This window comes from Taudactylus pleione, unplaced genomic scaffold (genome assembly GCF_031769625.1).
Source record: "Taudactylus pleione unplaced genomic scaffold, aTauple2 ptg001382l, whole genome shotgun sequence".
Classification (NCBI taxonomy): domain Eukaryota; kingdom Metazoa; phylum Chordata; class Amphibia; order Anura; family Myobatrachidae; genus Taudactylus; species Taudactylus pleione.
Genome location: NW_028285782.1, coordinates 355,579 through 380,878, shown reverse-complemented (window position 1 = coordinate 380,878; position 25,300 = coordinate 355,579). Strand labels below are relative to the sequence as shown.

The 25,300-nt window shown below is 46.5% G+C and overlaps 1 protein-coding gene across 1 annotated transcript in view; it reads left to right on the top strand.

The window, feature by feature from the left end:
- The first annotated feature begins 394 nt into the window (after positions 1-394).
- The window catches only part of INPP5J (inositol polyphosphate-5-phosphatase J), a 107,380-nt gene continuing 82,474 nt past the window's right edge, over positions 395-25,300 (top strand). Inside the window, exon 1 of the mRNA XM_088463485.1 lies at positions 395-528. Within this exon, the coding sequence (XP_088319611.1) occupies positions 517-528 (12 nt within the window). The 5' untranslated portion in view covers positions 395-516. The remainder of the gene's footprint in view (positions 529-25,300) is intronic.

Genomic DNA, 25,300 nt, shown 5'->3' with positions numbered 1-25,300 from the left:
ACAAATCCACTCCTGATCCGTGGCTGGCTCCATGGGGCCAGTGCAAACTGTTATGTTCGGGGTTGTTTATGGACCCGGGGTGGTAGCAGGAGCAATCACAGAAGCAGATTTGAAAATAAAACTAGGATTTTTAATAAGTGCTTGAGTAGACATATAATGTGGCAGTAAATAAAAGTCCAGGAATATATAAATGTGCTCAAGAGTTCTGTGGTGGGAGTAAAAGGGTTAATGTCCAAGTAGAAACAATTAGAGCTGTCCAGGTGTGCAGGTAGTGAAACTGCAAATAATCAAGCCAGGTATGCAGGTGGTGAACTGAAAATAATCAAGCCAGGTATGCAGGTAGTGAACTGAAGCGCAGGATGTCAGCAGGCTCAAGCACTCATGTATGGGCAAGGGTGATGGAGGAAGCGGGGTAGTCCAGTGGGAGCTAGGAGCTGACAGGGAGACTGGCAGACAGCGGATTCACAGGAACAGGATAAGCACAGAGAACTCCGCCACCAGACAGACCGCGCCACAATGACCTCACAGGTAACACACGCCTAGCGCCATGCTGAAATACCCTGGCCGTGACAGACAGCCATTAGTTTCTCGCTCTGGGCTTCTCTCTTTTTGGAGATGTTCTTATCATGTTCAATGGCGGTTTCTATGAGGGTATCTATTGTAAGTCCCCGCCAGCCAGGCTGTGAGGTCTGTACCTGAGTTTTTAAACGCTCTTTCAGACCGTCCACAAGTACTGTGACTATCATTCCCCGGTGGTGAATGCTATCTTTAATATCCTCTGTCCCAGTGTATTGGGTGATAGCCTGCAGAGCCCGATCGCAGTAATCTACTTCAGTCTCACTCTCTTTCTGTTTAATGGTGAAAATTTTGTTCCAGTTAACTACTTCTAAAAAATATATACCCAATTGAGTTACAATGCGGGAAATGTTACCTTGGTTTACTTGATCTGTTAAGGGGACGTCACCATCCAATACACAATCCGTGATAAATTTTGTCACGTCGGTATTGCGTGGCAGACAGGCCCTTAACACCACACGCCAATCTTTATTAGTGGGTTCATGTGAACTAACCAAATTTCTCAAAAATCTTTGACATTTGGCTAATTCCTTTTTGGGAACGGGGAAATAATTTATGATGGAATTTAGTTCTGCTCTTGTGCAAGGACAATGTATTACTACTTCCCTTGTGGGCACTATACCGTTTACGTCTGCATTTCCATTTGGAACAGTTATTGTCCGAATGGGATGCAGACCGGTAGCGCTGCTACCTCTGACCTGGTTACCTGGCTGGGGGTTTAATCTGCTGCTGCTACGTATGGTATTAACAACCTCCTCTACGGGTGCAGAGTGTGTTAACACCTCCCTTGCGGTTACCGATGGAGATGGCGGCATCACCCGTGATTGTGGTGATGCAGCATCTATCATCTGCACAGCATGGGAAATGGCAGACATTACAATAGGCTCATCATCCACATCATAAACATTTTCTTTATGGTTGCTCAAGAGAGGGTACAAATTGCTTGTTACATTTTTATGGGTATTTTTTACATTGACTGCACCTACACCCCCATCCGCATAGGGTGGTGGTGGTGCGCGTGAACCATCTGTACTACCTTCTGCGACGCTACCTTGCAGTGCGTGCGCTACCAAGCGATGCATCCGCGGTGCTATTTAGCGTCACCAGCGCATTGCCCGAGACTGTGCCCGCGACGCCTGTTTGCGTCGCGGGTACCTCCTTCAGCCACATTTCCCCCTCGTGCTGCCACAGTTTTAAACATTCAAAATATTTAACCTTTTTCTCTCGGGAGCGCATCAAACTGATGTGATCCTGGACATTGTCTAACACATTTTTATCAAAACTACCAATTCTGGGAAACGGTCTAGCACTCTTCCTCGTCATATTAAACCATAAATCACAATACCTTATTGCATAAGTACCGTACTTGGTATGCATGATACGACGGGCCGATCCGAGCGGCGCCTCCATTAGCAGCACATCATTGCCTAACATTTCTACTGTTTGCATGGCTCCCATTCTGAGACAACTCCTACGCTTTCCAATAAAAATTTAAACCAGTGAAAGACAATCAAGATACTTTCACTTACCTGTGGACGATTTAAGTCGGCGGCGCCCACACACCTGGATAAGATTTAGTAAGGCAACTTCCACAGCTGGATAAGATTTGAAAAAGGCAACTTCCACACCCGGATAAGATTTAGTAAGGCATCTTCCAAGCCTATGAGAGTTTATATGTCGGCTACTCTCACGCACCTCTATACAACAAAGACAACATGTACACCTGCTACTGTGTATACAACGGTAAAGCTGCTTACCGAGCAGCTAGACTAACCCTTGCACCTAGCCCTTAAGAATCATACGATACCCTTAACTTTGTTCAACAAGTATTCACTGTTACACACTTTTTTCCTGCGCAGAAAAATACATGTCAACCCAGATATTGGTAATAGGAAAAAAAAAATTTAAACCTCAATGGCTTTGTTCAAACACGTGGCAGCACAACCGGAAGTACGTGTAAGCAATTGTGCGACTAGTCGCATACACAGTGATGCGACCAGGCCCACATGGTATTACCTTAACGCTATTATGCGACTCCCTCTAAACTTTTATCAACGAGAGAAAACGACTTTTCTCTCCTTGTCCCTGGATTCTGATCAGCGCTTCCTCTACACAATAACCGGCAGTACGCTCTCAGCAACACTGTGGTAATGAAAGACTAATGCGTCTCTCAAAAGGCGCCTCCACCCTTTTGCTGAGAGAGAACTGACCGAGTGTTACCGTGTATCAGATAACGTGATAAACCTACGAGCCCCCAACTGTTGAATCGTGCAATGAATCTTTAGTACATTCCTGCCTATAAACCTCTAAGATTCACCTGCCTAGAACCTCTAAGACAAAACCTGCCTATACCTTCTAAAACCATACGGTGTCGCTAATTAGCGCTGTGTTTAATTACACCATTAATAAAACACTAAGACAGTTGAATAGCGGTCCAAAGCACTAAAGATTATTATTCAGGTAAAAGTACAGATGTTACCACGCTATGATCTAACAATGAGCGCAAACTAAATTGTACAAACATTAGGTCATAAGGTACAGTCAATACATACGCGTGCGCTCTGGGACCAGATACTGGCATCAATAATGAGACCTTCGTCGGAACAGCATAACAGGAACACCGCAGCCTGGCATCTCGTTTCAGAGCACTCACATATATACCCGTACTGGGATAAGCAATACAATAGAATACGTTGGCAGGTTCTCATTGGTTCCTCTTCTTGCTTCTTCCGTTACGGTACATTTCATAGGTCAGAGCAAAGACTCAACCCAGCCTCTAACAGCCTGATTGTGTTCACCTTCCCGCTGCATAATAAATCTAATCTAACTATGGCATACAACATTTCAAGAAGTTATTCTCTCTAACATTCATATTTCATAGCCGCATGTTCTGATCTCCTCACCAATGCCACCGGAACGCTGTGGGAACAGAGTAGATCAGTACGGCACCAAACACGGTCCAGTTGCCATTTACTAAGCCATAGTTACAGAAAACATTCATTTCTTTATATGCTGACATTGCGATTAAACCAAGTAATAATCATTCCTTTCGCGCTGCGGGACCATTGCTTTTAAATGTGTATGCGGGGAGAAATGACACTAAATTGTGTTGTGCGTTTGAGGGTCTGTGGGGCACTTAGCGACCGGCACTAAGTTGGAAAGGCTTCTGTGTATGTGTGTGAGCATGCCAGTATGGGTTTGGGAAAGATCACTAAAAGGCTGGCTGTGCGTCTAAATAGCTATTTTGCGTTGTTCTATGTTTAACATTAAGTGCAGGGAAAACACCACTAATTTGCTACTGCTCAAATATAAGTCTGTAGTGATTTTAATGTGTTGGAAAGTTATTTTATGTCTGCTAAACACCGTCGGTAGGTGTTTGGGGAAGATTGTTAAAAAACTGTTCGTGCTACTTTTTAGCAACTTTGCGTTGTGAGTAGCAAAATTGCTACTTTTAGCAATTTTGCACTGTGAATTGTGTACTATGTATTTTTGTCAAAATGGCACTTGTGTAAGCTTTCTTTTCTAAAATGGAGTCTTGCTGCCATTCACAAGATGGCGTCTTGCAGCCAGTCGCAAAATGGCGTCGTCGCGATTAAATTTTAAGCTGAACTTGTCTCAGCCAATTATTCAGCTTTGACAACGCCCCCTTCTCGTTCGCATTACATGTCATCTCCGGGCATATAAGGATTAATCGAGACCATCGGGAACTATCGGAGCTGCTCGTAGAGCTTAAGGTTGACATACCCTCTCTTAAGCACTACGATCTAGTCAGAAAACCTCCCATGTCACATGTGCCATGACACTACTTAGTTAATTATTCACTCCCATAAAACGCCGTTTGCATAGTCAGGCACGCCTGCGTTCGGATCTCCACTCCCCCGTTCATAAGCACCTTCCCCTGTTACCACCCACAAACGCCTCATCCTGTCACTCAAACTAACGACCTGGCTGTGTTCAAGGAGAAAGCAATTTCTGATTGTAATAGCTAGTTTGAGCACGCGCATTGCGAATTTTACGCATGCGCAGTTTAGCGAACATCGGTGGCGTACGACCGAGTGGCCGCAACGACCGACTCTGAATGAGGTCCTCTGTATCTGAATGGTTTCAGGGCCTGATTCACTACAGATTGCAACTGCGATTGCAATAGCGATTACACATGCAGCTCAACTGCGATGATATGCTAATCCATTGCGATCGCTATGCCATCTCAGCATAACATATGGACACCCACTATACCTTACACACATACGTAATGTTTAGCAAGACTGAGAAACCATCGGTACAATCAAGGGTGTTGGCTTTCCGGATATTAAGCTCATATTAATTACATACAGTGCTAGGTATCAAGCACTGATTGGTCCAGCATAGCATTGACCAAACTTATCTCTCTTGCACATGCTCCGTAAGGACTAAGATATACTCAAGGAGATACAGTAATGACGTATCCTAGTATCTATGGAGATGAACTGTTTCAAAGCTCCTTTGTGTGTAGAGTCTGGACATCACTGCTAATTACCCATAATGCTTAGCATCTCTACACATCTTACGATGGTCATTCCAATGGAATGTAGCTAACTGATAAGAACATAGAAGCTATGAATGGCTCATTATACTTCTACTAAAAGCAGTGGCAGGTACGAACTAGGCCTCAATTTATATCTTCTTTGATCTCAAAAGGTTATATCTAACAATTCTGTCCATAGACTGCAACTATAGTACAATCTCTTTTCAAACCTCAAAGAGGCCTAGCAAGGGTATATGTGTGTGTTACAACACAACTTATATACTTATGTAGAAATTAACTATTTAATCCACTGATTACACTCCTTATGTAATGAAGCCTCCAACCAGTCCATATGAAACACATAAAATAATTTGGATTTAAATAAATGTATAGAGGGAGGTTCTTTATGAATCCATTAGTGTAAAATACATTTACGAGCAACAGCCGAAATGATAAGAATCAGTTTTTTGCTTCCCTGCAACATTTGTGTTGTAGAAGGTACAAACCCCAAAACTGCCCATTCTACACTCAAAGGTAAATAGTTAAGGAGGTAAGTTAATACGAATCTCCTAACCTGTCTCCAAAAAGAGGTTATTAGGGGGCAGTCCCACATGCAATGCATAAACGTAGCGTTTGAACTATTGCATTTAGGGCATGTGTCGGAGTCAGAAATCCCTATTAGGAATCTACGATGCGGGGAAAGATATCCCTTATGGAATATATTATAGAACATTTCCTTATACACGGATGCAGATAATGTTCGCATGGAATATGTGTGCCTTTAAAAGGAGGTCAATTGTTATATGCAGAAAAATTTGTGTCCAGGAAAATATACCATTCTTCATATTTGCTTTGTTAAAGTCTCCCAGCACTATAAGCAATGAATCTGGGTGTTTAAGCTCCATCTCAGTTATGTAGGCAGCCAATTGATGTAACGCCTCATTTACACAAGCCTGGGGAGGAATGTAAACTCCAACAAAAATTAATGTTGCAAATTCCCGTGCAGTGGCAAACGCAGGATTTCTAGAGGGGGGTTTCCAAATGCTTGATTTAGAGTGAGTGTGGCCAGTCCATGAAGAGGGTATAATTAGCACTTATCCAGCTTTAATATGTTACATACAAAAGTATATTGTGTTGCATAATTCAAGCATATACAGGACCAGTGATCACAGAAAGCCATTAGATGTGGCAGTAGGTCCATCCTGTCTGAGCAGAATGTTTTTTTTCAGATGTGGGCATCATTCCAGAGCATTGGAGCAAGTCCAGGAGTCTGAGGGAGCAGCAGAGGAACCTAGCACTGCCCTTGACATATATGTACATATTGGTCTCCTTATGCACTGGATAGTGTATTATTATACAATATTAATAATTAACCCTATTGATGGTCTATAGCAGTGCACCCCTAACAGTGCATGTTTTCCACATCTTCTAGTTGGTGCACAGGTGTATATATTTATTTTAAAAGATCCATAGGTGTTGCTAATCATTTCATTTGTGATACTGAGAAGAGCATGCAGCACTAGTAACATTATATTATATTACTATTTCTATTGTGGTCATGGTGTGTGTGCTGGCGAGGGGGGTTTCCAGGCAGATGGAACACCCCCCGCATTTGCCTATGCCGTGGTGAGTAAAAGGGTTTACAATTGAAGAATGACTGCAGATGGGGGCTGCATTATTTACGTAAAATTGTAACATCCGAACACCATTTTTCATTAAAGTAGAAACATATACTCCCCCTTGGCTTTCCCAGAGAGCTCCAAAGAACGACCAGCCCTATAAACACTGAAACCCAGCAGGGACACAGACTCATCAGCAATATGCTGTTGCCCCGGTGCACTGCTAGATGGGGCATATTATGCACAGGTCATGGCTGCGCCTGCTTTAAATACAGTTCCTTGTTAATACTGTGCATGCTGTAGGTAGGTATGTGGTTGCCTGGTAAATTAGTTTGTGCATCACCCAGAACTGGCTCTAACCAATTTGATGCCCTAGGCAAGATTTTAGCTGGTGCCCCCTAGGACCGCCGCTAGTTCTGCCTCTGACCCAGCACCCCTCTCCCAGCAGTACAGATCACAGCAGCAGCCAGCAACAACCATCACCCCTCACCCATAGCACTCATCAACAGAGCTGTATCTAGACATTTTGGTGCCCTGTGCCAGCAAGAGCATTGGCACCCCCACCCCTCATATTTTAAACAAACAGGGCACACCACACAGAAATGTCCCTTACACATTATGCCACACATTAGTAATGCCCTTATACATATGCCACATAGTAATGCCACTTACACATTATGTCACACATTATTACACCCCCAGCACAGAACTCACCTGGCCAATAAAACTGCAACTTCGTCACCTTAGCCTGCCTGAACTCTGCAGATATTGGAGCTGCCATGCTTGCGCTCCTCTCTATGCTCAGCTTGGCACTTTGTTTCACCCTGCTGGGCTCCGCAAAGGCCCACGGGAGGAGGAGCAGCTGCGCATAAACAGCAGCCTAGGTGGCTTGGGGATGCATGCCTGCGGCCAGTGTTTTTGCAGGTTCTGTTTGGTCTTGCCGTCCGCATGGAATCTGCTGAAAATGTCCCTCCAAAAATGGCCACCACCTAGTAGACAGATGCTAGAGGTCCTTCTTGACCCCTAGCGTCTGTCAGGGAAGCACATAGTGTATAAAGTTACCCAGAAGTGCCTGGAGAAGATGCAGAAAACTGCATCTTTTGCCATGAATCCCTGACAACAAGCATGAATCCCCTTACAACGAGCATGGAATCCAGAGCATGAAACCCCCTGACAATGAGCATGAGACCCCTGACAACACGCAGGTAATTAAAAAGTAATTAGAAGCCTTACTGTGGGGCATAAAATGGTGTCAGGGTCATAACTGTGTGGCATACTGTGGAATGGGCATTATGGTGTGTGGCATAATGTGTAAGGGGCATTACTATATGGAGGAAAAATTACAAATAATGTAAGGGACATGAATCAGGATATTTTTTTCCTGTGGTGGTAAATGTCTAGACGTGCAGATTGCAAAACTAGGTATAAGGTAGTCTTTTCCTGCAAGACCACGCCCTTGCAGCGAGGCCATACCCCCTTTTTATTTTAAAAATGTCTATGGGGGCCCATTAACGGTTCGCACTGGGAGCCAAATTGTCTATAAACGTCCCTGTTTGTTATACCAAAATGCCTGTTAGACTTGTATTTGTTTGTGAACCCGGTGTCTGAGAAAAGTCTGTGTGGGTGTCTGGAGGTGTGTAGAGAAAGCTGGCAGGCCTGAGGAGATCGAACCCGGGTCTCAGCGGAGAGATGTCGGATCGTAACCACTAGACCACCAGGGACTTCGGCGTTGGAGACAGGTTGTTATGTGTTGTAGAAGAGAGTGTACCAGCGGATTGAGCAGACTGTAACTGGGTTAATACTAAGAATAATATGAAACACACTTCTTACTTGTCTTTGTAACCGGAACCCTGGAGTGGTAGATCTTGGCAACGTATTGACCAGGCTCAAACTGGGTTACCGCAGAGTCCAGGATCACTCTGATGGTACGGAGCCATAAACAAAACAAACACTGGAAAGGATAGTGGATAGTGATAACAGGAACGGAACCAATGGAGAAGGAACGCACTATGCAGCATGGATGGTAATCGGATAACAGAACAAATCAGGAACCAGGTAAACGATGTAAAACAGGATTCTCAGGCTCTAGTGCATTTATAGGCTAAACTGCAATATCAGGATGTGACACGAGCAAAGTTAAACTTCATCCCGGGTGGACAGGGTTAAATAGTTCACTGTGGCCAGTGGAGAGTCAGAAATGAAGCAACAATGAACAATGCTAAATCAGAGCTGGGTGCCCAGAGGTTAATAGCACTGCAGGGCTACAGGTTTAACTTAGCTGAATGGAAATGCAGGAATCTTGCAAACTGACTGATAGCTGGTTTCTGGAGTCTGAGTAGACAGGTGGATGCTTTGCACAGATGTGGTACTGGTTCAGATAACTGGAACAGGCTGGAATTACCTGTGCAGCCAGTGGATAGCTTACACAGGTGTAGAATACTTGCAGGAATCCATGCAGCAGATAGGAACAAAACTGCACAAACCAAAATCCAGGCATGCAATAGGCGCACAGCATAACTTACTCAGAAGGAACTGAGGGTCTCATTCAGACCCGCTCGCGAGCGCAGGACGCTCGCAAGCGGGTCGATGTTACCCAAATGCGCATACGCACGACGGAGGGAGCTCCGTCGTGCGCATGCGCGAGACCCGGCTAGCGACAGCCAAGCTGTCGCTCCGGGTCTCGCACCAAAGGGGGCGTGCTGTCGATGGTGAGTGACAGCACGCCCCTTTTGGTGGGCGTGCCGGGGGCGTGGCTGCCAGACGGAGGCCCATGGGAATGCCTACCGTCTTGGTCCGGCCCCAGTGATGTCAGTGGGAGTGATTTTGGGTCAGATAGAGCCAAAATCACTCCAGGGCTTGCGGCAGCGAGACCCTACCGCAGGGTCTCGTCGCAAGCCCGATGGTCGCGATGGTCTTGACCATCGCGACCATCATTATGGACGCTCACATAAGCTGTGAGTGGTAACCCACAGCTATGCGAGCGTCCAAAAGGCCGCTCCAAATTTAAATAGGACGGCCCTGATTCAGAGCGAGCGCTCTGGTCAGACCGTCCGGCTCTGAATCAGGGCCTGAGATCAGACATTGTACTGGCGATTTGGGAGAGTCAGCAGCTGAGAGATATACCCCTGGGTTACCTGGGATAGGCTGAGCAGAAACAGGTGGAACTGGGAGGCTCAGGAAGTCACTTGGTTGGCTGTTACAATCAGGTGGTCAGGGAAATGTTTGTGATTTACCGCCGGCCGCATGGTCGGCGATTCTAATCCCTACAGCAGCGGCCTGACAGAGGAGGAAATCCCGATCGTCCTAAAGGTAAGTATAATTAACCTAATTCTACCCCTAACCCTCCTTTAGGGGTGCCTAACCCTAACCTCCCCCCCAAGTGCCTAACCCTAACTCCCCTCTAAATGCCTAAACCTAACCCCCCCTTCCCCACAGCCTAACCCTAAGTCTCCTGGGGGGGGTGCCTAACCCTAACCTCCCACAGGGGTGCCTAACCCTAACCACCCCCTCCCCTAGCCTAACCCTAACGTCCCGGGGGGGTGCCTAACCCTAATTCCTCCCCTGGAGCCCCTAACCTAACCCTCCCCCCTCCGCGGCTGTCCGCACCCGGCACCCGGCTTACCTTCGATCGGTAAGCCGGGTGTCGGGCTACTGGCATAGGTCTAATGACAGGCATCGAGATTTCGACGCCTGTCATTTGTACCTTGCCAGGATTAAGCAGGCGGGAAGCCGGCGGTCAGCATTGCGGCCGCCGGTTTCCCAACTGCTTCCCGGAGGTCAGGACTTGTCACTGCAATACTCTAAGGTAGGCTCTGATGTTGTTTGTGGCCTAGCAGGCCAGGAAATACTGAAGCCTGTGCGTCTCACAGAGATGGTAGTAATTGCACAACTGAATTCAGGGAGCGAGTTGGCTGGCCACAGGAGTGGTAAGTGACCCAGTAACAGAGGTAATAAGCCTGGGTTGTGACAATGCCATAGGGAGGGGTGCCAGAAACTTTTTTGGCAGAATAGAGCAAAATTTATAGTTACGCCGGCCACTGACAGCAGCCCTCCTCCAGCTGCCATATTTATTAATGCCCGCTGCCCCCACTGTCTCTGTTCTTTGCTCCTGCTGCTGCCACTGTATGAGCTGCCACCCAATTGAAGCTTAGCTGAGTGCTCTGATCGCGGTAGGGGAGCAGAGCCGCCAGCAATGTCCGCCCATCCCGATCCCGTCACTACCTGCTGTCAAGTTGAGCCAGCCCTACAGTAGGTTTGGAATGCATGCCTCAGTCTAGGCACTCCAAATGCCCTAGGCAATTGCCTATGCCTAGAGCTCTGGCCCCACCCCACACTCGGCACCCCTGGTAACAGTCATACAGAGCAGGAGAGACACAACAGTCCCTGGGGGAGACTCTTTGATCATCTTATCAGAAGAGCTGTCCTTTGTGATTTTACTCACAATTATAAAAGCATACGCCATTACTAAACACCGATATGCTTGCGATCAGTGGCGGAATGCATGCGATGCTTGATGCATCCCGCCTATGACCTTTTACAGTTAATCATGTGGCTGATATTAATATGAAGTGGCCGGTCTGGAAACCCTAACTTTAATGCTGAAACCTGCAGGTATAACATTAAAATTCATTATATGACTCAATTAGCAGTGGTAGATAATCACAGTATTAAGATGACCTGTTATTGAAATACCTGGGGGAAAATGCTACAACTAGGGAGGCCAATCCCGGGATCGGGATTCCGGGATTTTAGGCCAAAAACGTCAGGACTTGAATTCCAGGATTGGCACTTCCAATCCCGGGATTTATGGGATTGAACTGCAGCCAGACCGCGCTAAACACTTGGGCTCAGAGCACGCTGCCCCGGCCTGGCTGGGCAGACTGTACGGTAGAGCGGCTGAGCGGGCATGACATCAGAGGTCAGCCCATCCTCTCAACAGCCACGACTGCCGCCCCCTCAAGTGCAGCGCCTGCCCGTCCGCGGAGGTGAGCAGATCGGAGTACCGCGGTCGCTGTTACCCAGGCTGTGACACTGGTGGTGAAGGTGATGAGTGACACTGTCAGTGTCACTGAGTCTGAGATGGACTGTTGCCGCTGCCGATCAGTTGCAACCTGATTTGAAGGAGACTGAGGACGGAGGACTGGAGTGAGGATGGAGGCTGTCCTGTGTGTGTGCCAGGCTTGTCTACCCTCCCGTTTTTATCTGGGAGCCTCCCGAAAATCTGGTGCAGCTCCCGGCCCCCTGGAAAGGCAGGCAAGCCTCCCGGCAGCCGACGATCCCCATTACCACCCCGTGATTAATAGTTAAACCCCCGCAGCGGAGGGGGCTGGTGACGCGATTCACACTGAATTGCGTAATTTTGGCCCTATCCCCTGCTCCACAATACCTGTATTATCGGCATTGTGTAGTGGGGCCAGGGCCAAAATGACGCCCCGCTATGCCCACAAATGCTCGTCACCCACCCGGCCACTCCCCCTTGTCCCGGCCACGCCCCCCCCTGTCCTGACGATCTGACTGCTCCCTCTCGGGAAGGAGCAGCCAGAAAGTCGGCAAGTATGGTGTGTGCTGTCTGGAGAGTCAATGAATGGGTTTTTTTTCTTAGTGTGGTGCTGCTGAGCTAGCTGGGGGGGCCATGAAAATAGTTATTTTATTCCTGTGGTATTGGGGGGCCCTTAAAGTTATTTTTTTATGGGCCAGAAGCACAGGCCTACAGACAAAAAATAAAACTTTCTGCCCCCCCCCTCCCCATACCACAGAACATGGGGGGTATGGTTCAATGGGTCTACAATTTCTAGATAGACAGTGATTAGGTAGACAAGGGAAGATAGACAAGCGATAGATAGACAGGGACTGAAAGTTGACAGGGTCTGAAGGTCGACACACTAAAGGTCAACTAGTAACAAGGTCGACAGGGACTGAAGGTCGACAGGCAATAGGTCGACAGGTACTGAAGGGCAATAGGCAATAAGTCGACAGGGTCAGAAGGTCAACACACTAAAGGTCAACTGGTAACAAGGTCGACAGGTATGAAGGTCGATAGGCAGAAGGTCAACACACTAAAGGTCGACTGGTAACAAGGTCGACAGGTGTGAAGGTCGACAGGCAGTAGGATGACACTCATATAGTCAAATGGTCGACGCTTTTTCTTTTTTTAGGGTTAGGCACTTACTCCAATGGTTAGGGTTACGGACTTTGGGTTAGGCAAAGAGGAGGGTTAGGAATAAAGATTAGGGCAAAAAACAAACAAAAACATGTGTCGGCCATATAAAAGTGTCGACATGTGTAGGACACTTGCATGTCGACTATATGAGTGTCAACATGTCGGACATTTGCATGTCGACTACATGAGTGTCGGCCTGTGTTGGACATTTGCATGTTGACTATATGAGTGTCAACATGTGCCGGACATTTGCATGTTGACCATGTGTCGACCACTCATGTCGACTCTGTCGACCAGACACATGTCAACTATGTGTTGACACGTGTCGACCATCCGCATATTGTCTATGTGGCGACCACGTGTCGACCATTTGCATGTGAATGGTGTTGACATGTGTCGGCCATCTGCATGTTGACTATGTGCCGACATGTGTCAACCATTAGCATGTCGACTATATTAGTGGCGACCATTTATATGTTGACTATATGTGTGCCGACCAAATGACCATGTCGACCTTTATACCTGTCGACCTTGTTACCAGTCGACCTTTAGTGTGTTGACCTTCTGACCCTGTCAACCTATTGCCTGTCAACCTATTGCCTGTCGACCTTCTGTACCTGTCGACCTTCAGTCCCTGTCGACCTTCAGTACCTGTCGACCTTGTTACCAGTCGACCTTTAGTGTGTTGACCTTCAGACCCTGTCGACCTTCAGTCCCTGTCTATCTATTGCTTGTCTATCTTCCATTGTCTACCTAAACACTGTCTATCTAGACAATGTAGACTTAAAGACCGGATACCACATGGGGGTGGGGGGTATGAAACCTTTTTTTTTCCTGAGGGCTTGGCTGCGCCATTTTTATCTTAAAAAAAAAGTAGAGGCGAAGCATGTTTTCATTGCTCAACTCAATCCTGGAGATCCCGAGAGTCCGTGGATTTTTTCAAACCCGAATCCCGGGATTGAAAAAATGGGTCGGGATTGGATTCCCTAATTACAACAAAGATTTGTTAAAAGCAATGATTTTCATTTTTGCTGCTGCATTTAAATTGATAATTTTATTAAAAGGCTGAGGGGCCTATTCATCAACACTAAAGAACGGTTTTAAGGATATTTTTGTTAATTACCGGTATTTTAGTATTAATGAACACACTTGGCACAGGAAATATCACTGATGTCTCCTGGCTAAGTCCGCCTGCGTTAATTTCCACTCCCCATACATTATTAATTTAGTATGGGGATGTAGAAAGTAGGCTATTCATCAAATTCCGAAAATGATGTATTTTCGGAATTTGATGGTGTTACTATACGCCACTCTCAGGTGGCGTATAGCGGGTGATACTTGCCTGCTTTCAGCTGGACAGGTCCTCCTCCGGCTCGCTCCGTCACTCCCTGGTCCCTCTTTAGTAATGATGAATAGGCCCCAAAACCAGGCTTTTTTTTCCTTCTAATTGCTGTTGATTATATATCCCCTGGTGCTCCTACCTGCTGAACCGTTGTAAATATGGACTTTGCTAGTAATTTTGTTTTACTTCAGGGGATTCAGCCACTAATAGGCACAGAGGGGGTGATTCAGCTGAGACAGAATTACAAAGCTGAACGCAAGCAGATCGCAGGCTGAGATCACCATCATGACCATCTGTCGTGATGGTGGATGGCACCGGCCAGCTGACTAAGCCTCAGCTTACATAGGCTGGCTAGCTTGCGAGGACATGAAACTGCATCCTTGGAAGCAAATCCTAGCCTTGACACTCCCGGAAAACGGGGCAGACACGCCCCCGTTTCTGGGAACACCGCCAGTCTCCGCACCACCTCTTAAATGCCTCTGCCTGTCAATCAAGCAGAGGCATAGCAGTGGCTGCGTGCGATCATGCAGGACCCATTCTGCACATTTGCATAATGAGTAATCGGGAATTTGCATTCAGCATTGCACTTACGTGTAATGCTGAATTAGCCCCAGAGTTAGGAATGAGGGGAGCCTGTCAATGCCGGTTCACTCTTTCAAAACCCTTACTCAGCTTTCCTAATCCTGCGTTGGGGGTGGCACATGTACAGTGAAGCCCCATTTTTGAGCAGAGGACCTGCCTCTTCTGTACATGCACTGGACCTGTACAGAATGGATCAGCGTAGACGAGCACTGCATTACCAATGCTGCTGGCCCCCACCCCTCCACACAACATCATGATGTCGAGTGCTAAGGAGGCGGGCCGGCACAGTGCATATTCAAGCCCTGTTACTGCTCTATGGGGCAGCGACCATGCGAAGCAATCGCTAGCACGCCCCAGTAATGGCCCTGTCATGTGATATTCCAGCAGTGATCTGGTGGTGGTACTAGATTGCTGTTCTTCAGTCCTGAGTACAGAATGAGAGGGAAGCAGAATCAGAAGCCCTCACAACAGCTCTAATTAACCCTGAAGGAGCATTGATTTGTGTTCTGCTGCTGCTCATCTATAAAATACTTTAGCAATCCCTTCACTAATTCTTCAGGCACAATGTGCACTACACTTACGCAGTCTGCTGACCACTCACGCATGAGTGGAGAGTACTGGGGAGGGATTCTATGTCTCCCTTTCCCAGTACTTTTTGTAATATGTAGCCAAAAACCCATGGCTAATGCCATCTTCAGATGCCATTAGCACATACTTGCCTACTTTTGAAAAACCATTTCAGAAAGATTGTGAAAGCACCATCTATGAGCGCGGCGGTAAAGTGGGCGTGTACTGCTACATCTGAGGGGCGTGTCATAAACTTTACTTACATTCAAATGTAAATGAGCCCCAAAGCAGTTAGTAATATCTACTTGTTGATGAAAACAAACTGATACTTTCAGAAAATGCATGTAGCCATAGGGATCATTGTGCCTTATAAACAATGCAGGGAAATTATACTAATGATGCCAATGTCTCTGTTTTTTTTTTTTTTTAAGATAACAGCTTCATAATGGGGGTAAGGTGCAATCAGGGAGATTGCTAGACTCTTTAGGGAGACAGGGAGATTACTACTATTTCAGGGAGTCTCCCTGACAATTGGCAAGTGTGCATTAGCTATTGGGTCCTAGATTGCTTATTTTGCGAGTGAAAACAGGAGACTACAGCAGATATCTCTGATATCTGCTGCAGTTCCCTGCTACATACATTTGAGGGATACTTATTATTTGCGGGTACACCCCAAAAATGGGTATTTTCAGGGCAGGGGCATTTTAAGAGAGGAGTGTGCAGACTCAGGACCTCATTCAGAGCCACTCGCAAAATGCGAGCGCTCGCTCTGAATGAGGGTGGCCGCTTCTATGTTCTGAGCCGGCCTCCTGGCCGCTCGCTAGGCTGTGGGTGACCAAGACCATCGCGACCATCGGGGCTTGGGACAAGACCCTTGTGGTAGGGTCTTGTCTACCGCAAGCCCCAGTGAGCTTTCGGCTCTATTAGAGCCGGAAGCTCACCACTGACATCACGAGTGATGTCAGTGGGGCCACCCCCAAATGGCAGGCGTTCCGTCGGGAACGTTTCCGTTTGGCCAGCCACCCCCCCCCACCCCGCCTACAAAACGGTGCGAACTGTCGATCACCATCGACAGCCGCCCCTTTTGTAGTGAGCCCCGGAGCGCACTGCGCATGTGCAGGGCATCAACATCGACCCACTTGCGAGCGCATAGGCGCTTGCGAGCAGGTCTGAATGAGACCCTCAGTGTGGGCCCCCTCCTCTCTCTGGCTGTGCACACCCTGCACTCATTATAGATACGCCCCTGTTTCGGGGGATATCCCGCAAATAATAGTTGATAAATATTCCACAAGATGAGATAAAAGAAGCGAAAATGTAGATGGGACGGAAAAAAAGGAAATAATTGCTGTCATTACTATATTTAGTCCTGATAAAGTCCAGATTACTTTTTTGGCAGAGAAAATTTCAGAAATTATTCCTGAGCAAAGAATCAATTTTAAAAATTACCATCACTTGTAAAACAAAAAGCGAATGCCATCATTTGATGCATTATAAACTTCACTAGTGTATGATTGATTATTTAGTTACATCAGTGTATTTGTGCAGACCAGCATTAGTTACAAAAGATTAGATCCAGGTGAGAGGGAATATATATCTTGCTGTGTACATGAAACATTTTCCATAATCTTCACAGATGTAATGATGGTCATCGGTTGCCATCCGTCCATGGTCCCCATCGATGGCGCCATCAGTGTTAACCATCGATGGTATTAAAAAACATCTAGGGTGAAACATTGATGGTTTACAACACTTGATGGCCGGGTGCTGCAGGCCAATCAAAGATGTAGGTGGGTCTTAGCGGGCACCAGGGGGCGAGGCTACACTCTGTGTCATAAGAAGAAAAAAAACATTGGGCTCCACTTTCCCATTGATGGCGGAGAACCATTGACCATCGGTAGTAAACTATCGATGTTTTAACTATCGATGGTCTATGGCCATCCCTACACAGATGCCACTTATAACAACAATGCAAGCACCATGGTGATGTATACCAAAAGCATATTTCAGGGCTTTCTACCTTTTACTAAAATGTGTTTTTTTTTTATACTTATAACCACTACAACTGTACAGAGATATTAAAAGTCGCCTCAGAAGCCCTGCCCTGTATTGGTTAGGAGAAAGAGAGAGATGGGAAGAAGAGGGGGAAATAGAGAGAGAAAGAGATGGAAGGAAGAGTACCAGACTTTGAAGAAAGATGGAAATAAAAGGGGGAGGGGGAAGAGAGATTTGTAAGGAAGAGAGAGAGAGAGAGATATGGGGACACAGAAAGAGAGATGAGACCAAAGAGGGGAAAGGAATGGGAGATGGGGGAAGAGAACAAAACAACTTGTACAATAGCTAGCATCCAGGTAAATGACAGTTCCAAAATACAGTAAGTTATATGTGTATCATTATTCAACTACATACCTTCATACAGAATGACCAGAGCCACACTTGTTAAGTAATCAGGGGGAGATGTATAAAGCGGCAGGCTCCGGGCGTTACTTTTTTTAGGACCATTTAGCGTGACAAAGCAGGTCCCTGCATCGGCGGCATGTATTATTGTCTTTGTTGCCAAAGAGGGAGAGTGTTTATTCACCTGTTTGTTTGACGAATTGCGCTCTCCCTCTTTCGTCACTGATTGGCGCTTACATGCATACAGCGTCGGTCAAATTCCTCCCAACGGCAATCCGCAGTGTTATTGAATAAATAACTTTAAACACATTGATTCAATGATTGCCCCCAAAGGGAAAAAAAATAAAACGCATTGATTCATTGTCCCCACAGCCAGAAAATATAAATAAAATAAACAATGATTAATTTTCATTGCTGCAGCCCCGTACAGAAGACTGAAGACTGAGTGACCTCGCCTGCTCAGCTATCACAGACAGCTGCAGACCTAATTGCAGGAGACCAGCGAGTGTCTCAAGTCGCTACAGATAGTCCAGACCAGTGAGTGACTCCCTTCAAAGAGTCCAGACCAGATTAGTGGGTTGGATATTGGTCCCACTCCATCCCTCACCCAGGCCCTCAGCTCCCAATACCTCATCACTGTCTTCAGCAACTCATCACCGCCCTTATTCACTCAGCACCATCCTCAGCCCCTCATCACCATCCTCAGCCCTTTATCACCTCAGCCCTCATCACCATCCTCAGCCCCTCATCACCATCCTCAGCCCTTTATCACCTCAGCCCTCATCACCATCCTCAGCCCCTCATCACCATCCTCAGCCCTTTATCACCTCAGCCCTCATCACCATCCTCAGCCCCTCAGTAATCTCAGTTCTCATCACTGTCCTCAGACCCTTATCTCCTTCCTCAGCTTCTAATCATCTCATCACCGTCCAAAGCCCCTCATCACCTTCCTCACACCCTCATCACCATCTTCAGCCATTTATCACCTTAGCCCCTCATCCTCGTCCTCAGCTCCTCATCACCGTCCTCAGCCCTTTAACACCTCAGCCCTTATCACTTCAGCCCGTCCTCAGCCCCATATCAACTCAGCCCTCATCACCATCCTCAGCCCCTCAGTGATCTCAGTCCTCATCACCTCAGATCCTCATCACTGTCCTTAGTCCCTCAGCACCACAGCCTGCCTCAGTGACAGTGACTCACTCATTGTGTACAGGCGGGGATGACGTGCAGGGCCGGATTGAGGGCCACATGGGCCTGGAGCTGAAAATAATCAAGGGCCTATTATGGGAAGCAAAGGAGGTGTGATCTTTACTGTGTAGGTGTGGTCAGTGCTATATGGGAGTGTATACCCCCTACACTCTCTGCCCTATTGTCTTCCTGAATATGTAAAAAAAAAAAAAGCTTCATTTTGTGAGGTAACTAGAAATACAATTTTACTACTTATGATTTATGGCTGACCTTGTGGACAGCAGACGGCCAGTCAACATCATGCTGTCATGATGATGGGCCTATTTTTATGTGGAAGCCTGGAGCTGGAGCTCCTTCTGCTCCATTGTTAATCTGGCCCTGATGACGTGTAGTGACGTGACGTATGAAGTCATGCTACTGCGTCACCATCTGTAAGGTCACACCCGGGCTGCATTTGAGTCACCTGAAAGAACCCAGCACTTCCCAGGTTAGGCTAAAAGGATGCGGCGCGGCAGACATGGGTCCCAGCTCTGGCGGATGCACTGTGTCTATTAGGGGGTGGCACTCCTGTGCGGCCTCTCAGCTGAAATGGACCTTGAGCAGGCCCTGATGTCAACATGTGTATACTCATGAATCATGTGTGAGCTGCTCCTCCCTGTGCGATGTCAAATGCCGGACACCTTTCTGCAGCTGTATACTGCACAGTTCAATACACATTTAGCCCCAGACTGTGTGTTAGGGAGTTTCTCTCTCTTACACGCATAGATCATCATAACACACTTTGGGCCTGATTCAGACCCGGTCGCAAGCGCTGAGCGCTCGCAACCTGATCGATGGTGACCCACAGCGCAAGCGCGCGATGGAGCCGTCTCCATCGTGCCCATGCGCGAGACCCGGCTAGCGACGGGCACTCCGTCGCTCTGGGTCTCACACCAAAGGGGGCGAACTGTCGATGTTGAGTGACAGCTCGCCCCCTTTGGTGGGCGGGTCGGGGGGTGGTCGCCCAAACGGAGGCGTTCCCATGAGAATGCCTGCCGTTTGGGGGCGGCCCCACTGACATCACAAGTGATGTCAGTGGAGAGCTTGCGGCTCTGTTAGAGCCGAAAGCTCTCTGGGGCTTGCGATGAACGAGACCCTACCACAAGGGTCTCGTCGCAAGCCCGATGGTCGCGATGGTCTTGACCATCGCGACAATCATCATGGCTGCTCGCTATAGCTGTGGGTGGTCACCCACAGCTATGCGAGTGGCCAAGAGGTCGCTCCAAAAAAAAAATCCCGGCCCTGATTCAGAGCGAGCGCTCTGTCAGAGCGAGCGGCTCTGAATCAGGCCCTTTGTCTTCAATTTACAGATATGTTTACTGTGGAATTGCATTCATGTACAAGCACAAGGATGGCTCGTAAATTCTGTCATTGCACTGGCTATAATCACTTCAAGCTCTGTTTGCAATCACGTTTCAACTTCAAGGTAGCACAAGTTATGCTTCAGATAGCTGAAGATCATCACAGAGATGGGCATTTAACTGTGATAGGATTATTATGACAGATGTACAGGTCTTTCAGTTTAAATCAACAAGTGCTTTGTAGCGAGACAAAATTGTTGATGAAGTTTGGTTAAGCTGTTTTTCTTGCAATCGGCAGAAATTAATATTACCATCTATTTTTTTATTTATTTATTTATGAACAGTTTCTTATATAGTGCAGCATAGTCCGTTGCGCTTTACAATTGAAACATTAATAGAACAAAACTGGGTAATAACAGACAGATATATAGGTAGGAAGGCCCTGCTCGCAAGCTGACAATCTATAAGGAAATAGACATTGATACACAAGGATAGATGCTATATATTGCAATTTGGTCCAGCCAGACTGCAGAGTTTCTTGGTGGGCTGCATGATCCAGTCACACAGGAATGTCGGCCAAATGTGAGGACTGAGAAAGGGGATGTAATTAGACATGGAAGCTATGAAGGTTATGTGGGCGGTTCTGGAACCTGATAAGCTTGCCTGCAGTTTTCAGGGAAAGCTTGAAGGATTGGAGACTAGATGTAAGTCTTATTGTGCGTGGTAAGGCATTCCATAGAGTGGGTGCTGCCCGAAGAAAATCCTGTAACCATGAATGGGAGCAAGTAATGCGTGGGGAACCATCTGGTTCTAAGGGATATATTAACTGTAAATTTTGAGTTAAATTAAAAATCGACAGGCATTGATGGCGTTAGTGTCTAAAAACTGTGTAATTGCAAACCGTTAGTTTTCAATGTCAATTGAAAACAGACAGTGAAGTAGATTAGTTTTTGCTGACATAAAGTCCATCGGATTTATCATTTCCGACGTTAAACAGAAATGTAAAACTGACAAACATTTTCTAGGGCTTTTTCTATTGGTTTAAACATACCACATGGTATTTGTACATCACAATTCCCTTATAAATATTCCCCAAACTGCCCAAGCACAGGACCTTATACTGAAAGAGGCCATCAGGAGTGGAAAACGCTGTCTTTCCCTAGCTGAGGGAGTAAGGAAATTTGCCAATAACCCTTTGTAAGATCAAGGATTGTTAAATACTTTTTACCTGCTAGACTTTATACAAGCTTGTCCGTCTGTGGCATTGGGTAGGCATCAGAAATGCTGTTCAACCACCTAAAGTTAATACAAAATGTATGCTTCTGTTGGGTTTTGTAACTAGCACAAAGAGAATATTCCAGTCACCTCAATCACGCCGAGCTGGATAATGTTTACACTTTTTTTCCTTACCGCCACTCGCCTAGCCTCTGGGATGCGGTATGGTTTCTGTTTCACCACTACCCCCCGGAGGAGTGACAATGTCATGTTCAATTAAAGTGGTATGTTGGGAAGGAGGTGTAGACATCGCTATTCCATTGTACCATTTCCTCAGCTACTTGTCTTTGACCTGTAGACAAGGCAGGTTCCATGGGGACCCCAAAACTGTTTCCTCATCCTGCTAATGTTACAGAAGATTGATGTGGTACACCTGTTGTTGTATTCTGCTTCCCAGTTGATGGATCTTATAATTTACAGGACCAACAGCCTCCACTACCTCATAGAGCTCAGAGCTTACTTTCTTACGGTTAAACTGCTTCACCAGGACGCCTGTTTGCAGAAAGTATACAGAGGTACGGAGTATTTTTACCCCTACAATTTGGCACATGTCCCTCATCAGCTTGGACATGAATGGTGTGCCCTGGTAGGTGAGAATCTCCTTTGGAATTCCTAAGCATGTATTCATTAACACTTGCTCTTTAGCTATCACACTAGACTTTATATTCAGCAAGAGAATTGCCCCAAGATAACGTGTTGCATAGTCAAGCACCACTAACACATACTGGTGGCCTCGAGCAGACTTTTCTAGGGGCCCCAAAAGCAATAACAAATCGCTCAAAGGGAACCTGGACTACCGATAGTGGGATAAGAGGGGCCCAGTATGACTTTTACCGCCATATGTATACCTGGCCAATAAAACCTAAGCAGGATTAGTTTCCATGTATTATTCTTGCCAGATGTCCCCCTCAAACATGCGTATGTGCTGCTTGTAAGACTAGCAGTACATGAATTTAAGGCACCATGAACTGTTCAATGACTTTTTCCTGTACAGTCCCCACTCTACACAACTGCTATGAATCAATGGGTAGATTCATTGTGAGATTGATTTGGCTATCAGAAATGAGGAGCACAACAGAATAGAATAAGACTGAGTAAGAGAGCAGTCTAAAGGCCAGTATTAGTCCTAGAGTCCGATACCAATCAAGGAGAGGATGCCGGCCTGTGGCCGGTTCACAACCTTGAATGCTGATGTGTACAAGGTTTGAGATGTGAGTCAATTGATAATTGATGCCTTGATGGTGGGTGTGTATTTGATTGGTATGCGGCCTTGTGGCCAAGTTGCAGCCCTGAGTGCTGATGAGTACAAGGCTTGAGATGTGGGTCAATTGATAATTGATTCATTGATTGTGAGTGAGTACTTGATTGAAGTGCGGCCTTGTGGCCGAGTTGCAGCCCTGAGTGCTGATGTGTACAAGGTTTGAGATGTGAGTCAAATGATAATTAATGCTTAGCTGGTTGGTGTGTACTTGATAGAAATGCGGCCTTGTGGCCGAGTTGCAGCCCTGAGGGCTGATATGTACTTGGCTGGGATGTGGCCTTCTGGCCAAATAGCAGCCTTCAGGGCTGATAAATACTTGGCTGGGATGGGCCTTGTGGCCAAGTTGCAGCCTTCAGGGCTGATGTGTACTTGGCTAGGATGGGCCTTGTGGCCAAGTTGCAGCCTTGCGGGCTGATAAGTACTTGGCTGAGATGGGCTTTGTGGTCAAGTTGCAGCCTTGAGGGCTGATATGTACTTGGCTAGGATGCAGCCTTGTAGCCGAGTTGCAGCCTGGAGGGCTGATGTATACTTGGCTATGGTGCGGCCTAGTCAGCCGTGAAGTGCTAACGAGAGTCCAATCAGACGCGTAAGTGCATCTGAAACTGCTGTAAGAGAGGTAACTAAAAGTCTACTCAGACGCAGGCAGTGCGGCTGAGACAGCAGTAAGATGGAAAATTAATATCAACTCATACGCAACGGTGCAGCTGAGACGGCTGTAAAGTTGGTAATGAACAGTCCACTTTGACACTGCATTGCGGCTGTGACTAATGAAAATAATAGAAGTCCGCTCAGATGCCACAGTACGACTGTAACTGAAGGAAAACACTCTGACAGGAGGTAGTGGATAAACCACGAGAACGATCTCCACATACGGAGTCGGAATCCAAGTAACAAACGCAATAGCCAGCATCTGAGCAGGGATTCAGCAGAGGTAAAAAAAGGAGAGTCTCCTAGCAACGGGTCTGAGAGGACTGACCGAAGCACTGCTAAACAAGGTGCAGGGGCGACTTGTGACAAGAACAAATCATTTTTAACATTAAAATTTGGAATACCAACTGATACACCATTTGCCTCAGTTACTGTTTTAAAGGTAAAGTCATTAAACTGGTCACGAGCCAAGTTCTGTACGGGGAAACAAATTTGAGGCTGTGGGCCAGTCCATGTCTTTGCATGGGCCTGGGACGGGTTTGCCTGTCGTGTCAATGAACAGAGCCACAAGAGACCTGACCAACTTCTTTCGATGGCGTTACCTTCATGCCACCTTTCTCATGGCCACAGAGTAGCATTCCAAAACAGCAGTTCGGCAAGATCCAGGTTCATGTCCTGGGTTTTTTCAGACAAATCTGTTAAGACCAGAGATTTGTTAGTTGAATCAGTTGCTGATATGTCCTGCTGGACTTGCTTACAGAGAACATCCTTGAATAGCAAAAAGTCAGAATCCAAAATAAGTGGGCATGATAATTTAGGTACAATAGCTGCCAAGGCCAACACGGTCTGATTTTTAACTGGAAAAAAGGTTCTCTCGTACTCCTTAGTTGTTCCATGGATGCATAGGACTTTCACCTTAGGCAGTCTATTGGTTAGGATCGCCTTCAAAACGGAGTTGGAAACCAAAGTAAGTTCACTGCCGGAGTCAACCAATGCCGGGATCAAAGTTTTGTTGATGAGTACAGTTGCCCAGAACAACCCATGACTTGTTGGAGTGGCACTCAAGGTACAACAGTTTGGGTAAACTGGCCTGACCTGGGCCAGAGAGAAGTCCATAGGTTCTTGTAAAACAGTGCATTCTGCCTTGAAAGTGACCTGGTTCTCCACACTCAAAGCACTTTAGTTTAGTTTTCTTTGAGGTCAGGTCTTTATCCACAGGATCTTTTATAGTTGAGTCTGGGTGATAACCAGACAAACCTCTATTTTGCCATGGCATGGCTTTTATCATTATGTCAGGGGGCTAGGACATTTCCAGCACTGAACATATCAACGAGCATAGCAAGCTCCTCGGGGGTCCTACTGCAACACAGTCCTCGGTCAGGGCCCCAGAAACATTGATCAATCGCCAAAAGTTTCACAATCCGAGTGGGCAAGTTCACCTCCAGACCTAGCCATTTCTTCAGTATTTTAGACAACTCGGCCAACTGTGTCCTGACTGGCTTTTGTTTGTTGTAGCACTATTCATGGAAGCATACTGTGCTGCTGATTCTCTGATAAGCTGCGTTTTATTATCTGTAACGTACTGGCATTCATATGAATTATTGAAGCGCTGAAATTGTAAACGGTATTATACTATGCCTTTTTTTATGTTTTTATGGATTGTGGATTCCTATTAAAATTGAAAAAATGATACTGTTGCCAGTGACTTTATAAGGGCTTTCACAATTTGAGATTTGAGATAAGCTATTAAAGTTTTATACACATGGTACGGGTTCACATAGCCCTCTTTACACTTTTTGGGGTATTGTTTTCACGATTATTGCAGTAGGAGGTGCCCTTGCTTT